An 18,093-nucleotide genomic window follows, 5' to 3' on the forward strand; every position below is an offset into this window, starting at 1 on the left:
AAGCAATCCAAGTGAGTCAAATGATCAGCAGGAAGAATTTGAAATCCCCCTCACGTTTGGAGAGAAAAAGAATAGATAAGTTACTCACTGTATCACGTTTGCGGCATTAATGCTTTCTCTCACTGTTAAGGCTTTATATTTACTTTTGCCATAGAATGTACTCGGAGCTACTTTTCCTGTGAGGTTTTTTTTCTTCTCCTAATTACCAATGCTGTTCAGTGATCCAGGAGAGAAGATGACCTCCTTAACTGTTAGACCCTCCCTGTAGTAATCACCAGATCCAATAGAACTTAAATCTACCCATAAATATAAAACACAGAGCTTCACCAACTCCATGATTACTAATTAATTGCGCTGCATAATTCCCCTTCAGATTTGGTTGGTGATTGTTAATGTTATCACTCAAATTTACAGGGTAATTAGTATAAAATAGAAGGTGCTCCCATCTCTTGTTCTTCCGATGCTGGTTTCTTATTACCCTCATCAGAGCAAGTGATTTAAAGTCAATGCCAGACATCGGCATTTCTTATCAGCCATTATTCAATTATACTGCCACTGTCCATATTGCTGAACTTCACCTTGGACATAAAATCAAGAGTGTTCAACAATCGGGAGAAAACCAAACAGAAAAACCATTATAGTCACAGCTACACCTAAACTTAAGAGTTCTATGGAGATATATTTCATTTCAACCCATTGTCAACCATGTTGGGAATTTGGAGAACTATGTTTTTTCAGTATTCATTACTCTGGGGTTTAATATTGAACTGAATCGCTTATTTTTTTAATCTTTAAATCATCAAAATAGTTAACAATCTCCCTTCCAAAGTATGGCATCTGTCCCCCGCCCCCCAAAAAATACATCTACTTCAAAACTTAAGTATATGGAATTTTCAACAAGAGAAAAGCTACATTTTTCGAGAAAATTAAACAAAACACCTACATTTTCTGGACCTTATCTCTGGTGCTTTAGATTACTTTCTCCAAACCAAAACAGATCATCATGAATCCTCCATTCCCACAGGGTACATACACAGTGCCTGAAATCAGCGTTAGCTTAGTACATCCCTCCTTTGCCACAGTATTACTTTCCAATTTCCTTTGCAATGTCTTGCTCCACTTGGCATAATCAATTTCAATTTCTTATTATTTAGAGACAATGGAAGCCACGCTTGGCTGGGAATCTTTGATCTAGCAGCAGTTTACTCCACAGTCCTTTTTAATTTGAACCACTAAAGTAGTCCACTTTCTCATCTTCCTCAAACCTGCCTTCACTCTCCACCTCACTGTGTGCTGTTACCTCAGCTGATGGAGCTCATCGCAGGTCAGATTTGATTACCTGAATCTGAAAACTTGTGCCAAATGAAATATACTTTTGCAAACACACTGGCCATTTGAAGATGTGTTACATAGTTCCAATCTCCAGCCTTTCATCTGCACAATAGAAGATAGAAGTGTATAGAGGCAAATAAATAATAACATTCCATAAAAAAACATTTGCTTTTTTATGACTCACACTATCCCTCTGAATTCAAGAATTGTAACTTTATGACATACCAGTACTAGTGTTTGTGCCCAAGTGCTAAGACAAAAAATGTTGTTCTAGAAACATTACTAAGAGTCTTCTAAGTTAATAATTCAGTGATGGAAAAAAAAAAAGAATTCCAAACAACTCCAGCTGCCGCTTACACACAGTTTGCATGAAAATCAACTCATAAAGTTTTCTGAGCTATTTTCCATTCTAAGGATTTTGCAGCATTGTCACAGAGCGTTTGCTTTTGCTCTAATCATCTCTAACTGATAATTAGACAATGTTTCTTGTCACCAGCACACACACTGCTCCCAGTGGGCCTGGCTTTTTCTGCGAATTACACTTCTTCGTTGTAGTTGTAATTTTCAGTTGTCTCCGTATGAAATAGCACAGCATTATCTAAGCAGGAGACAATTTAAAAGTTAAAAACAGACTCTGGAAAAAAACTCTGAAAAGAAACAAAAGAGATTTTACTTTTAAGTATCCCTTGTCTGCTAGCTAAGGCAGAGTTTCTATTATGGGCACAACACCTGTCAGAATAGGACAGTTTTTAAACATGTAATCTGAGCGTTTGTGTCTCAGCTCACGGTACAAAAGGCCAAATTGCCTCTTATGGTGCCTTTTTATATCAAAACAACCGTCTCGGTGAGTCACAGCAGCGCACAGCTCTTGCTGTTGGGGAGGTATTTACAGTCGACAATAACCTCTGCACAAAAACACAAGCGATGTCCTCTTACATTCCCTTTGTGCGGTCACAGGTGGAAGCACCATTTAAAGAGGAGTTGAGTATCTTCAACGAGACAGACCCGGAGCAAAGCCAAAACAACAGCCTGTGTAGACTACACAAGCACTGTTCTCTGTTCTTTTCCTTTTGGTAATAGCAAGGTGCGGGTTGGACATCTTTCAGGCAGAGATGACGGACCAAATCCATTCATATGATGCAGGCTTAAAAGCTAACAGGCTACAAATAAAAGTATTGTATACTTTGCTTAACTAATGCCAATATTTGCCAAAGTAAAATCTGGTCTCTGAAGAATTCCAATAAAATAAGGTTAGTGTTAAAGCTTTGGGGTAAGAAAAAACTTTAACATTTACTGGGAAATAGAAGTGTAGAGTGGTGTCTCAAGTTAAATTCTACCATCACCTGACTTTGTGCTTCGTTCCAGATGTAGTTTTACCCCCGTGACTGATTTTGTCATTTGACAGCATGTTGTGGTCATGAGTCAAATAAAACCAACATTGACCCTTAGTATTAAACAGGAAGCGGACGGAAGTTTTGTCCTTGACAGAAAAGAAAACAGGCTCTGTAATTTAAACGTAAACATATAATGCTTTTGGGCACTTGTTAAAATGACTGATGCTGTCACTTTTCTTGGGAGGAAAGCAATGCTTCATTCCAGAAACAATGTGCTGTGAGCAATTTTCATTAAAGAATTGTAAAAACAAAAGAGATGTATATCTCAGATCCTGGAAGTTTAACTAACACTACCAAACTCACACATTGGAAGAGATTTAGAAAATTTGCTTCTCACCTTTGACTTTTTTCACATAATTAGCAACAGTCCAGTACACACATGGAGACACTTCAGGCTCTGCCTTTCTCACAGTTTTAAGATACTTCTTATGAAAGTTTTAAGAATTTCAGTATGAAGGCAGTGAATAGTCGTGTGTGTGTGTAAAAGCAAAACCATGTTTATTGCTCGATACCATAAGAGGTACATAAGACGTTTTAAGGGCATTGACCCTTTCACAGCAAAATGGCCAGCGTTAATGCATCCTTTCAGTTTAGTGATTTTACACGTAATTGCAGAACTGCTCCCTGATTTAAAGTAGTTCACCAGGGAGAGGTGTGGGTCCCTGAGGCGTGACACAGAGGGCAAAACCCTGCTGATCTTCCACAAAGCTCCACAGCACATCTGCACTCTAATACGGCATTCATCTCGATTTCAATTATTTCACTTATCTAAATAACAAAAAAAGGTTTCAGGCAAATGAACACATTGCTCATCTAAAGCTTTATCACAATAAGAGGTTGTGGGGTTTATTCTTGAGTGTCACCATTAATGACATATTCATGTATGCTAGACCCCTAGCAGTGGTTTTGATGCTTTGTCCACCAATCCACTAATGCCATCACTTCACTTAATTACCCTCAATTAAGACACTATAAAAGAATTGCAAAGAATTGCTAATGAACTCATTTTGAGACGTGGAAACATTCAAAAGGACATCCTGGTTTTAGGGCAATTAACCCCAGGCATGATAAGCCTCTTTGCTCCCTTATTTCTTCTTTTTATGGTATATTGGGAGAAAATGTGAGCTTGAAGCTTAAATTGTTCTAAAACACTAGATAGCTCAATGGATTGAAGATGAATATCCGCTTCACTGACCATAAATAAGTGCACAACCTCATAGATCCAGCATGCAAATGCTCTCACATGATGCTACACAGAATTGTTGAGAAATGTCAACCGGAAAAGATGTCCATTTATAAATGCAATCGACCATATTCTCTTCCCTGCATACAGATTAAGTCTCCCATTAGGTACAAGTGACTTAATTTGATTCACCTGATATGGCATACGTGAAAGTCGGGTGTTAATTAGATTCACCTGGCACCACCTAAGTGAAAGGTGGGTGCAGGGCTTCTAGTTGTAGCCAAAATATTAAATATTAACACAATGCTTCCTAATCAGAGCATGCAAGGTGGAGGCAAAGGGATTAAAGCTACATTATATTCTCTAACTGCTCAAAGGCAGATTTTTATATGAAATAAAAACCATCCAAAAACACCAACTTTTTCATATAAATTCATGAAAAAGTTGTTTATGCTAAAGCACTAGCAAGCCGTTGCCACCTGACACATCAATCAAACAAGAAACTCTGTGAAACTCCATCCCGGGTGTGTCCACTAGTGGGTTGAAAAATGCTGAAACGGTGGATTTGCTAATGACACCGTCAAATACGAAGACTAATAACTCAGAAAAACATAGAGAACAGCAAACAGTCACCAGACTCTAGCGGAAAATACTTCAAAAAAGCTGATGAACGCAGAACAGCCACTGCATTCTGCAAAACTCTGTACAAGAGTACAAGGAAAATTAACATACCAGGTGGAAAAACAAAAAGTAATTCTCCAAATGAATACTCATGACACAAAAAAGTGTGTTTAGGCGCCGGTTTGTGAGAGCTATTAATTATCCTGCACTTCAAAATGTTGTGACAGTTGTTTGGCCTATTCCCTGGATTGCAGGTGATTCCCCTTTCCCATCCTCTGTATTGATTAGAGCGTATCGTATTCCTTCTACTGCCGGCTTTCCTTTCTGCTTGGTCTTTTGCTCTAGTGGTCCTGAGAGGAATGTGGGGGCACAGCTGGTCAGAGACTTGCCAAACCTGATTAAGACAACTCCAGCTCATTTACCTGAACATGACAAAGACTTGATTTTGGAATCATGGACTCACCACTAAAATGGTTAATTTAATATGTATCTTTTTGATAGAACAATTAAAAGCTGTCATTTGCTTGAGGTCAAATGTCAGGCAACTGACAGCATATTCTCATGCCAGGTATGGGATCATTTGGGAATATTGGAACCCGGGTAAACCTCTATTATCGACTAAAGATAACTGATATTATATTCAAATTTAAAAGTATGTTGGAATTGTATTTGATCACTTTATTTGTTTAATAATTATTTTAAATGCTGTCCCTGAATTTAATAGCAAATTTGATTTCTTATTTCTTTTCAAGGACTATCTTCACATTTTTCTTTATTTTTATCAAGTAATCAAGGAATGAAACATTCATATAACCTCATATATCTGTTCAAAAAGCTTGTAGAAAACTCAGAGAATTTTCACAGAAATCCATGGTAGAATTGCCATAAAGTCTATTTCATCTTTTTGTTTTAGAAGGTGGAGTTTCAGTAAGTAAAAGTCTCTCGGCAGCTGTTCGCATTGATTGACAGTCCCATGATCAATAAGTTGTCTTTAAACGCAGATCCTACTTAGTACAAAGGGCACTTGAAGTATTTCAACAAGGAGAAGGAGATAAACTGAAGCTTACCAAGATTGTAAGTGTAACAACTTGGTGAGGAGGAATCATATAAAGATTCAAACTAAAAGGCAGAAGGAGAAACCCCACGGCACCACACTAAAAAGAGCTGTAAATCCATAAACACACTTATTGTTTACTTATTAATTCAACTTCACATGTCTATTCCCTTATATTGTATGGTATTTAATTAAAATAAAAAAAGCTAGAGGTTTTATGAAAGTTAACCATAAACTTACAGCCAAAATACATGTAAGATATCCTGAACATCACTGTCACCAGCAAATATAAAAGCGCAGATGAGGTGGCTTTGCACACTGTAAACTATCTGTTCTAATTAACATAGATTAATTACATTTACTTGGTTATAAACAATATGTACTACTTAATGGATTAAATGATGTAACAGTTATTGCAGAGTGACATAAACAATGTACTTTTAAGTAACAATTAAGTAGCAACAGAGGCTGGATATAAACCAAAGAAGAAGCCTATGCATTGAAATGTTCACATGACTTACAAAGGGTGGTTTTTTTCCATCAAATTTAAACCAATAAGTTCCTTGGTCCTTTGAAGGGTATGAAAAAAAGAGTGTACCTTGGAGTCTGCTCTGAAGTGATGGCCCCCACAGTTCACTGCACAGAAGAAGAGTGTTGTTGGAGTCCAGTTCTGTCTTCACATGTTGAGCATCCACTGGTCCAGCCTGTCTGGAACACCTAGAAGTACACATAGATTTGTCAAGCAGTCCAACATAAAAATGAATGCAATGGATAATCTTAGTTTTCAATTTAGTTATGAAACATCCACAATCATAACGTGTGACATTGTAGTCGTGACAAAATTAGACACAAACAACTCCTGTCTTTGAGTAGACAGCATTAGTGATGTTCATTAATCAGCTAATACTGTACAACAAATCCATGGAAGTCCATGTGTCAATATTCCTTGTTTCCATTGTAAAACACTGACACCTGAAGGTAAAACATCGAAGAAAAGGCACGTAAATTAACGTTAGTGTTTAACCACAGACAATGTTGAATTATGAAACTGTATTGTGAAGTTAATGGCGACCCATCTTATAATACGTTGAAGTTACCTAGTCTTTTTTTTTATATACGTGTGGCACGCTTACCCAACTTACTATAAATAAACTAACTTCAAACAGAGACGGCTTTGTTGAAAATGGCTAATAATTCATTAGCTAGCTGGCTAAATAAACCGCTAACTATGCTAATAACAAAGTTCTATAATTGAACTTACTGAAGCAAAGCCTTGTAGGACGGTATTTTTTGAGATAGCAATCCAAAGGATAATGCAGAAAGCACCACAACAAACACGAGACAAGAGAGGTCAAGTTGTGTCATCTTTTCACACCGGTCATCCCGGATCAGCTGAGGCCTTAGCACAGTGGACAGCTAGTCGTCAATATACGGCTCTGCTAGTTGCTAGCCAACAGCGACCGCACTACCTGTCACAGTGGCCACGCCCTTAATTATGCATAACCTTAAGCGTTATTGTGTAATGCAGGGGTTTTCAACCGGTGGTCCGCGGACCCCTGGTGGTCCGCGGCGGCATTGCATGTGGTCCGTGACAAGAGCCTATGTTGATCAGTTCACCATTGTTTTTTTTTAATATAAATTCGCTTTGATATTTCAACACATTTCCAGAATACCGTTACATATCGTCAGGCCCGTCGCGTTCAGGTAGGCATGGTAGGCAATTGCCTAGGGCCCCCGAGTAGGAGGAGGCCCCCCAAAGACGACAGGTTAAGATTTTTTTTTTTTTTTTTTTTTTTTTTTTTCAAAATTCAAAGAAAAGTCTGATACAAATGCAACATGAATCAAACAACATGCATACCAATAAGACAGGTCATGTATTCAACAGCAATGACGATTTTAAATAGCTTCATAATAATAAGCAGTCATCTGTATATGAAGGGCTCTGCTGCGACTGCGAGGGCAGCAACAGCGCCTCCCTAGAGCATGCGATGTCCGAAAAGCGCAACGACACATTGTAGTCGAAATACCCCAGCTCGAGGGGGCCCCCCTTTCCCATGCATTAGCGCGACAGCGTCAAGTGCAAGTGAAAAGTGAAAAATTAAAATGAAGCGAAATTATCTCTCCGGCAATCAAAAAAAGAAGAAGAAAAGGGAAGAGGAGCAGAAAAGAAAACAAGACACCGGTAAGTAGAATATACACAATCAACATGAAAATTGTGCCAGGCAGGGTATACCATATTTTGCTAGAGTAGCGAGGTTGTAACGACGACTAGCTAGGAACCAGTGGTTTGGCATGCTAGCATGCTAACCAAACTTAAACTGCTACCTTTGACTTCACTATAAGTTCATAACGTTATCAGCTGGCCAAATTGATCAACGATTAATTCCTCTTAATATCCTAAATAAACTTCACATATGTTTTCAGTCGTTAGAGCCTTGAGACAACCAGTGAAATAGTTATTCCTGTAGTAGCTAGCTATTTAATAGGAGATTAACATGGGAGTTTACAATAATTTTGCTAGAATACCATTGGGTTGATTTACTTACTTTATTTACATTTTAACGGTTAACATCCCGGCGCAGATCAGCCACATGAAGAAAACAGCCACTTTAGTGTCAATTAATCCTTTTCTAAACCTATTCTGCTGTTTGTTGTTGTTGGTCTCCATGATAGCTGTAAATACCACTGGACCACCGTTAAAAACTGTACCGATAGCTTTGAGCTTTTTCTATGGGACACAGACAGTACACAGACACACACAGGTCTACACACCACGGGTGCGGGGATGGCGCTGTTGCCACTCACAGAATTGATTTCAGGAAAACAGCTCGTCTTAGTGACTGTATTTCTGTTTTCAAACCAGTGAAAACGGGATTATTGTAAGATTTTATTATTATTATTTTTTTTACTTTTTTTTGGTGAAGCAGTGCTTCACCTGTAGTCGTATAGAAACCGCCACTAAACCGCCTAGTAGGAACTGTGTGTAATGCTTTTAATATCTATTTCACCACAATTATCAGACTGTAAAATGATAGGATTTCAAAAGCATTTGAAAAATAACCAAGCTAATCATACAGTACTTATTCTTTCTCCAAGGGGCATTGCTGAAATTTCTTCATCCCGCTCTACCAAGTGTTGTCTCTGGTGCTACTGAAGGTAACGTTCTTTTCTACCTATTATTAGTGCCTTCTATCAACACACTTGATGTTATCAAAATGACTTTACATTTTTCTAATTCAAGTCATAGTTGTGTGTATTCATTCCACTTGCCCACAGAGTCTTCTGGACATTTCAAATATGTGGGACATTCACTAATGTTAATGAATAACTGAGTTGTTGAGATCAATGCATGCAAAATGTGCAATATAAATAAAAAGAATATTATTTATGTATTTATTTATTTTTGCACCAGGGCCATCAACATCGTCTTCGTCACATGTTTATGAGGAGGAGCAAGTGGAAGACAACATTGCGGCGTCCACACCACTTCCCAGCAGTGGTTCAACAGAAGGTGCATTAAGCCGCACAATTTCAACTTATCACCTATCATAGTGACCCAAAGTTATAGCAGCATGTGCTGTGAAAGTGTATTAAAATGACCATTTGCTATAAAGCGTTACACAAGTAGATCACCATACCTTAAGCATTTAGTTGTCGTACTTCACACATGAAACTGTGCCATGAATTAATTTGTAATTACATATTTTTCAGCAGTGCCATCAACTCCATCACGACTTGAGGAGGAGCAAGTGGAAGCATCCACACCACTTCCCAGCAGTGGTTCAACAGAAGGTGCATTAAGCCGCACAATTTCAACTTATCACCTAACACCCATGTGCTATGAAAGTGTATTAAAATGACCCTTTCTTTTTAAAGCATTATACAAGTAGATCACCATTCCCTAGTTGCTGTACTTACCACATGGCAATTGTGCTATAAATTAATTTGCAACTATATGTTTTCAACAGTGCCATCAACTCCATCTCCACTTCATGAGGAGGACAAAGAGGAAGATGACATTGACATGGCAGAGACCACCCCACCATCCAGAACTGGGGTACCTGTAGGTATTGCAAGCACCACATTAAGTGATGACCCAGGATGTTGGCCCAGTGTCCTAACAAGCAGTATGCGCTGTGAAATAGTCAAAAAAGGACCTGTGCAAATCATGGACATTGAATTCCCGCAAAACTTAGACAATCCTCCTCGAAGATTCACCAAGGACAGTTACAAAAGAACCATGAAAAATGGTGAGAATATACATCGATCGTGGCTGGTGTATTCCATCCACACAGATGGAGTGTTCTGTTTCCCTTGTACTGTTTTCGGGAAGCGTGAGCGTGACAATGCCTTAACGACCTGTGGCTACGGTGGATGGAAGAACCTTTCCTATCGCCTAAAAAAACACGAGTGCACAAAGGTGCACTGTGACAATGTGAAAAAGTGGCACGACCTTCAGAGGAGACTGCAAACCAGTACACTGATTGATCAAAGACAGATGGAGTTGATGCAACTTGAAGTTGAACACTGGAAAGGCGTGATTCGGAGAGTGATTGCCATAGTTTCCCATCTGGCAGAACGCAACCAGGCTTTGAGAGGAACTACCAGTACCGTGTATGATCGCCACAATGGGAATTTTCTGGCTCAAGTGGAACTCCTAGCACAGTTTGATCCGGTAATGAATGAACACATCAGACGAATACAATGCAAAGAGACAAAGGTGCATTACCTGAGTGGAGTCATTCAGAACGAAATCATTCAGCTGGTCGGAGACAAAATCCTACAGGAGATTGCAAGAAGAGTGCACAAAGCAAAATACTTCTCCGTGATCATGGATTGCACTCCTGACATCAGCCACAAGGAACAACTTTCTGTTGTTCTCAGGATTGTCAACTGTGAAACACCTGTTTCTATTGCTGAGCATTTTTTGGGATTTGTACATGTTGAAGACACAACTGGTAAAGGGCTCAGTGAAATCCTGCTTGACCAGTTGGAGAAGCACAACCTCAGCATTTCAGATTGCCGTGGGCAGTCATACGACAATGGCAGCAATATGATGGGCCACAAACAGGGTGTGCAGGCAAGAATTTTAGAGCTGAACAACAAGGCGCTATGCATCCCATGCAGCAGTCACACACTAAATCTGGTTGTGTCAGATGCTGCCAAGTCTTCAGTGTTGTCCATGTCTTTTTTTGGTATGCTGCAACGACTGTACAACCTTTTCAGTTCCTCTGTGCACCGCTGGGCAATTTTGAAGCAGCATGTGAAGCAGCTCACCCTTAAGCCACTTTCAGGGACGAGATGGGAGGCCCGAATTGACAGTGTGAAGGTAGTGCGGTACCATCTACCTGAAATACTAGACGGACTGTCAGCACTGGAGACATATGCTACAGAGAAGGGGGACTCAGAGACCATGTCCTCAGCAAAAAGCTTACATGGTGAGCTTAAAACATGGTCCTTTCTTCTGTGCACAATAACCTGGTACAACGTTTTGTATCAGGTTAACCATATGAGCAAGCTCCTCCAGAGCCCGGATGTTTCAATGCAAACACTGAAAAAAGAAACCGAGGGAGTGACAGAGTACCTAGAAGATTTCAGGGAAAATGGACTCGCATCAAGCCAAACGGATGCAATGGAGATTGCAGAAGATCTGGAAATTGAGAGGAAATTGCCTGAGAAAAGGCAACGTAAAAAGAAAAGGCAGTTCCTTTACGAGAGTACAGATGAAACCCAATCGACCCCAGAAGAGGCCTTCAGAAGGGACTTCTTCCTGCCTTTGGTTGACACTGCCATCACCAGCCTAAAAGACAGATTTTCCAGACTGGAGGGGGTGTATGCCCTGTACGACTTCCTGTTCAGCATTGATATCATGAGGGCCACAATCAAGACTGGGAAATTGCATGAGAGATGCAGGAAAGTGGAACAAACCCTCCATGATATTGATGCAGACGACTTGGCATTGGAGATCAACTCTGCTGTCCACACCTTTCCAGATGAAGTATCCAGGTGCCCATTTAAAATGCTGGACTACATATACAGTGAGAAGCTGTTGGACCTGTACAGCAATTTAAGCATTGCACTGCGCCTACTTCTGACCCTTCCTGTCTCGGTTGCCTCCGGAGAGAGGAGCTTTTCATCTCTGAAGCGCATAAAGAATTACATGAGGTCAACTATGAGCCAAGAGAGGCTCTCTGGACTGGCACTCATGTCAATTGAGAGTGACGTCCGCAGGTCTTTGGACTTGGAGGGGATTGTGTCTGCATTTGCTGAGGCCAAGGGCCGCAAGCAGCAGTTTCAGTAGGAAAAAAAAAAATAATAAAGGCTACTTTTCAGTGTATGTTTGACCTCTTTTGTGATTAAAACGCACAGAATTTTTTTTTTAAAGGCCCCCAACAACTTCTTTGCCTAGGGCCCCCAAAATCCTAGAAACGGGCCTGCATATCGTGAAAAATATGTTTAAAATAATATAAAGGAAATTCAAGCTGACAGAATGTAGCCTTGCGCCTATCCAGTCTATGGTAGCCTGTGATTCGCTAATGGTAATGAGTTGCGTCGCTAACCTCACTTATTATTCATTACGTACAGTCTTGCGAGCAAAGTTGACACACATTTATAAGCATAGCCGACGAGAGTATTTTAAGATAGGTTGTAGTACAGCAAACATTTGTTACATATGTACTAGTCTAGCTATATATCTAGCACCAATGGATCGTTTTGTAGTGAGGAAAGTGCCAGAGGGACAGGCTGCCATGACAGAGGGTCAGGCTGCCACGACAGAGGGACAGGCCGCCACGATAGGGCAAGGACAGGCTTCCGAAGCGTCAACTTCGCAAAAAAGACGAAAAAGAAAATACAATGAGGAATATGTTAAATATGGATTCACAGTGACGACAGACAGAGCAGGAGAGGAGGTACCACTGTGTTTCGTATGTTCAACAATTCTCTGTAATGAAGCTATGAAGCCGTCGAAACTTACGCGGCATATGGAGACGCATCACGTCCACTTGAAGGCCAAACCCGTTGAGTACATGCAACAGATGTTGCGTGATTTCAAAGGACAGCAGGCTACCATGAGGAAGAGTGCAAAAATAAATGAAAACGCACTGAAAGCATCGTATCTGGTCGCTCTCAGGGTTGCAAAAAGTAAGAAGCCCCATACCATTGCAGAGCAGCTTATATTGCCAGCAGCCATAGATATGTGCAGAGCTATGGTAAGCGAAGAATGTGCCAACAAATTAAAAACTATTCCGTTGTCAGACAACTCAATCGGAAGACGAATTGGGGAAATGGCAAATGATGTCAAAGACCAGCTGATGGCAAAACTTCAGACAGTTCTGTTTTCCCTTCAAATCGACGAGACGACAGATGTTACTAATGATGCGCAACTGTTAACATTTGTGCGATACGAGGACAGTGGCACTATGTGCGAGGAATTTCTTTTTTGCAAACCACTGCCCGGGCGAACTACCGGTGTAGAAATATTTAAAGCACTGGACGATTTTTTCACGGAGCACAATATCTCGTGGCAGAGGTGCGTTGCATTATGCAGCGATGGGGCCCGAGCCATGAGTGGCAGCAAGACTGGACTGTTTGCGCATGTAAGGAGGGTGGCTCCGGGGGTAATTTGGACACACTGCCTGATTCATAGAGAGGCTCTCGCCTCCAAAGATCTCAGTGTTGAGCTCAGTGGTGTGTTTGATGTCGTTGTCAAGACGGTCAACTTCATAAAACGAAACGCATTGAATACACGCCTGTTTTCATCCCTATGCCATGACTTGGGAAGTGAACACAGCTCTCTCCTTTATCATTCAGAGGTGCGTTGGCTGTCTCGCGGCGCTGTGCTCGCCCGTGTGTTTGAACTACGCGGAGCTATCTACGAGTTCTTGTGCGAGAAGCATTCTGATCTGGCTTCCAATTTCAACGATAGTTACTGGTTAACTAAGCTGGCGTACCTCACAGATGTTTTTGCAGAGCTGAACAAGTTGAACAGCTCCATGCAAGGGAGAGATGCAAACGTCATGCAGCTCTACGAGAAGCTCGACGCATTTGTGAAAAAAATGTCAAAGTGGATCGAACGAGTGGAGAGCAATAACTTGGCGATGTTTCCTTCAGTTGAGGAATACCCTGACAGCACTGACATCAACGACACTATATGTGAGCATTTGAGGAAGCTTGTGCGTCAATTCGCAAAGTACTTCACTGATTCGGAAGAGTGGCGCCGTGACAGCAAGTGGATCCTGCTCCCATTCAGTGACGATGCATCAGTAGGGTCAAGTCTGACGGCTGTGGAAGAGGATAAGCTGATTGAGATGTCCACAGACTCTGTCAGGAGGCATATGTACGACACACAGCCCCTTGTTAAATTCTGGATAAGTTGCCAGACAGAATTTCCACAGCTTGCTGCAAAAGCAATGAGGTGTCTTTTGCCCTTTCCAACCACATACCTGTGTGAGAGTGGTTTTTCTACACTGGCGTACTTAAAGAATAAGTACAGGGCTAGGCTTGATCCAGAGAATGACATGAGACTGTCTCTGTCTACCATTTCGCCACGAATAGACAGGCTGTGTGGACTTCACCACGCCCAGATATCACACTGACAGGTAGGCCTAATTCTCCCATGTTTTCACTGTTACGACCCTGGCGGGTTTAGGCCCCGCCCTGTGTTAATGGTAAGCCTGTTCTCTCTCCCTGCTTTTCTCAATCTCTCTCTGCTTTTCTCAATCTCTCTGTCTCTACAGCAGGTGATTGGTGACAGGTCTGTCCTGGCTGGGTTATAAAAGCCCTGACCAGCCAGCAGTTGAGGCTGCCTTGGTCTTCATTTGTTGGATTTTGGTTCTCCGGTGTTGTTGGATTTTTGTTCTCCGTTGTTGTTTTGTCACACACCTAGACTGACTTTGCATGACATTTTTAGTTACTTTTCCCAATACTGAATTGCACAACACTTTATTATTCTTTATTCTTTCTTTAAAATAATCTTTAATTTAATTTAATTTAATAAATCTACTTTTATTATTATAAAATCTGCGTGGCCTCTCTTTCATGTTTCATGCATTGAGCTATGCATGTAACACCAAATACACACGCGCACGCGCAGGCACATCAGTGGGCCGCGGATTGCTTTCTAGTCCGAATGGTGGTCCCTGGGACAAAACCAGTTGAAAACCCCTGGTGTAATGTGATCGGTGAGTTATAAAACGATTCAACTACTACAGTTGTGATGAGTGGGGATACAAGCTATAGATACCAAACGTTTTTTTATACCAGGCATGATTTATGTTTATTTCCGCTGTGAAGTTGTGCTTTTAACGGTGGGGTCTGGCGATTGCTCCTGTTCGTTTAGCTACACGTGTTTGGCATTTCCGCATGGGCTGGGCTCTGCTCCTCCACTGGCGCTGATCGCCTCACTCAGAAACGGAGAAAAGGAAAAGAAGTACCTGGGTTTCGTGAAGTCTTATTTTGTGATGTTAAGTTGTCGTGAAAACAATACTTGTGTGTGGATGTGTGTTTCTGACTGCTGCCATTGTTAGCTTACTCTAGCTAACGTTAGCTAAACGTTTGCTATCTGTGAGTGACAGCAACAATTAATGTAGTGTGTTTGTATTTAGATTTGGATCTGCTACTTTTTGGTATCAAATTAATCTAGTCCAGCTGTAACTGAGACTCTCCAACACATTGCTTTATACACTTACAGAGAGAAGCCAGTGGCTCCATTCATAAATCTGAATCCAGTGTTGAAAGTTTTCAGGAAAGCTGTAGTTGCACACCACTCTGCAGCCTCACAGAATGCGCCAATGCATAATTTCCTTACTTCACTTGCACTATAATGAGCTGTCAGGGCCTATAATAAATGATGTTAATTACTAATATAATCTCCTGTAGTGTTTCCTTTATTATTGTCATGGCATTGGAATATTTTGGGGTTTTAGCGCCACCTAGTGTCTTTCTAGTGAGGAAACACTCATTATTAATCCTGCCTTTTATTTTGAAACTTACCTTCAGCTGATGTAACTTCCTGTGATGTCAAATCTAGCTAGAGTAGGAAGTTCATTACTTCAGTTGAGTCAGAACATGCCAAGGTGAAGAGATGCTCATCCTTGAAGGACGTTCTTGCCCTTGTTAAGGCTTTGCTTGTAAGTCAATGTTTATGATTTTGTGTATGAAGGACCAATTTATGCTTTTATGCATCTTAAGTTAATTTGTAGTCAAATTAATGGCAATAAATCGTTTTTGTGTAGATAGAATGTCTGAAGAATTTCTGCAAGTCATGTAGAGCGAGCAAGCTAACTAGCATGTTATTTTCCTCACGTGATTTCTATGCTACACTGTGTATGTATGTAGAAGGATGAAGCAAACACACTTTTATGTACATTTCTGTTTGTTTATTTAGTTTACGAAGGAAAAAGGAAGAATTCTGTAAACCTGAAGGATGGAGTAAATGTTCAAAATCCACTTCTGCCTCAGAAAGTCATTCCGTCGTTCTATCGTTAGCTGTCTGTCTAGTCAAGTGAATGGGCGCCTGGTGAGGACAGAACAGTAAAAAGCATCCAGCACAGCGGGCAGAACTACTCAAGGAGAGTCATCTTCAATTGTGTCCTACTTCTCATCATCTTCAACACTGCTCACACCCGGCTCACAGCATATCTGAATGATGGATGGGAAAACGACAGTTGAAGAGTCACCCTCATTCACTGCTTCATCTCCACCCGCCTGGATTATTGCAATGCCATCCTCACAGGTCTCCCCTCAAAAACCCTGGACAGACTGCAATATGTACAGAACTCTGCTGCTAGGGTCTTAACTGGCATTAAGCCCTGGCAGCACATCACCCCCACCCTCATGCAGCTCCACTGGTTACCTGTCAAATTCCGCATCAAATTCAAAATCCTATTACTCACCTACAAGTCCCTCCACGCCCTTGCCCCCCGTTACCTCTCCGACCTCCTACACCCCTACACCCCCCTGCGGTCCCTCAGGTCCTCTGTCAAGGACCAGCTGGCAGTACCCCGCACCCGACTTAAGACTTTTGGGGACAGGGCCTTTTGTGTGTCTGCCCCTACCATGTGGAACCAACTCCCCCCACACATCCGCTGTGCCCCCTCAGTTGATTCATTTAAAAAGCACCTCAAGGCACACCTTTTCTCTGAGGCCTATGGACTTTAACCCCCTCACAACCCCACCTGGCGCCCTGCGCACTTGCACCCTCGCTCGCTCTCGCGCGCGCACTCACACACGCACACGCACACACACACACACACTCTTTGTAAAGCGACCTTGAGAGTCCTGAAAGGCGCTATATAAAATTAATTTATTATTATTATTATTATTATTATCTCAACACCCCGCAGTAGAACCCAAAACGGCACCTAAATCTACTATGGAAACCAGGTCAGTCGCTCGTACGTCTCCCGGTAAATTTGCATCAATCAAATCATCATCTAGCAGAGCCAAAGCTGCAGCTCATGCTAAATTGGAAGCAGCCCGCACAGGAGCTGAATTTGCCAAGAAGGAGTCAGATATTCTGATTGAGAAAGCACAAATTGAAGCTAGATTAAACAATCTCAGACATGAAAAGGAGGTGATGGCTGCTTTAGAAGAAGCTAACGCACTTGAAGCAGAAGATGAGCCTGAAGAGGTTGACGATAAATCACTCTGTCGAGAAGTGGAAGAGAGAACGCGTGAATATGTTCAGCTACAGTTAACAGAAAATGTTAAGCCACCACAACCTATATCACCAATAATTCATGTGCTGAAACCTGAGTCTCCCCCGAGACAGCGCCTTACTGAGTTCACACTTGAAGCTCATTCTTCTAAAATGCCCAACCCTACCAGACCAGCACCGCAACCCACCAAGTCTATACCTCATCACACATCTCCATGGCAACCTACAGCTGGTGCGGGACAGTTCTCACCTCACAAAAGTGTTTCACAACGGCCAGTAGATGGCAGTCCAGACATTAGCGATGTAGCTAGATACTTGGCACGCAGAGATCTGATAACCTCCGGCCTCTCACAGTTCGATGATTCTCCTGAGAACTATTGGGCGTGGAAATCATCGTTCTTCAACGCCATTATTGGATTACACCTCAGCGCCAGTGAAGAGCTGGACCTCCTAACTAAGTGGTTAGGGCGAGAATCTGCACAGCACGTCAGGAGAATAAGAGCTATGCATGTAAGTAACCCCTCTACCGGACTGACCAAGGCTTGGGAACGCTTAGAAGAATGCTTCGGTTCCCCAGAGATCATAGAGAAGTCACTCTTCGACAGGCTCACAAACTTCCCAAAGGTCACCAACAAGGATCCAGTGAAGCTGAGAGAACTCAGCGACCTCCTTCACGAATTAGAAGCTGCTAAGCTAGAAGGCTATCTCCCTGGCCTTAGCTACTTGGACACTGCACGTGGCGTCTCTCCTATCGTGGAGAAATTACCATACAACCTCCAAGAGCGGTGGCTTAAGCAGGGCTACAAGTACAAGGCCACTCATGGTGTAACCTTCCCTCCATTCTCCTTCT

At 41.6% G+C, this 18,093-nt stretch overlaps 2 protein-coding genes across 2 annotated transcripts in view; one reads left to right on the forward strand and one right to left on the reverse strand.

Moving 5' to 3' along the window:
• Positions 1-6,981, reverse strand: part of LOC134879369 (protein FAM180A) — a 136,384-nt gene extending 129,403 nt beyond the window's left edge. The window contains exons 1-2 of the mRNA XM_063905831.1: positions 6,846-6,981; positions 6,183-6,301 (exon numbers count right to left, since the gene is read on the reverse strand). Of these exons, the coding sequence (XP_063761901.1) occupies positions 6,183-6,301; positions 6,846-6,949 (223 nt within the window). The 5' untranslated portion in view covers positions 6,950-6,981. The remainder of the gene's footprint in view (positions 1-6,182; positions 6,302-6,845) is intronic.
• Positions 6,982-12,039: 5,058 nt separating this feature from the next.
• On the forward strand, positions 12,040-14,746 carry LOC134878929 (protein FAM200A-like). Its single transcript, XM_063905110.1, has 2 exons — positions 12,040-14,184; positions 14,323-14,746. Exon 1 carries the CDS (start codon positions 12,100-12,102, stop codon positions 14,179-14,181), a length of 2,082 nt encoding a protein of 693 aa, XP_063761180.1. The 5' UTR covers positions 12,040-12,099; the 3' UTR covers positions 14,182-14,184; positions 14,323-14,746.
• The last annotated feature ends 3,347 nt before the right edge of the window (positions 14,747-18,093 follow it).

Source organism: Eleginops maclovinus, chromosome 17 (genome assembly GCF_036324505.1).
Source record: "Eleginops maclovinus isolate JMC-PN-2008 ecotype Puerto Natales chromosome 17, JC_Emac_rtc_rv5, whole genome shotgun sequence".
Classification (NCBI taxonomy): Eukaryota; Metazoa; Chordata; class Actinopteri; order Perciformes; family Eleginopidae; genus Eleginops; species Eleginops maclovinus.

What these genes read in the sequence shown, in the direction of transcription:
- LOC134878929 (XM_063905110.1), top strand. Translation starts at nt 12,100, where the DNA reads ATGGTAGCCTGTGATTCGCTAATGGTAATGAGTTGCGTCGCTAACCTC.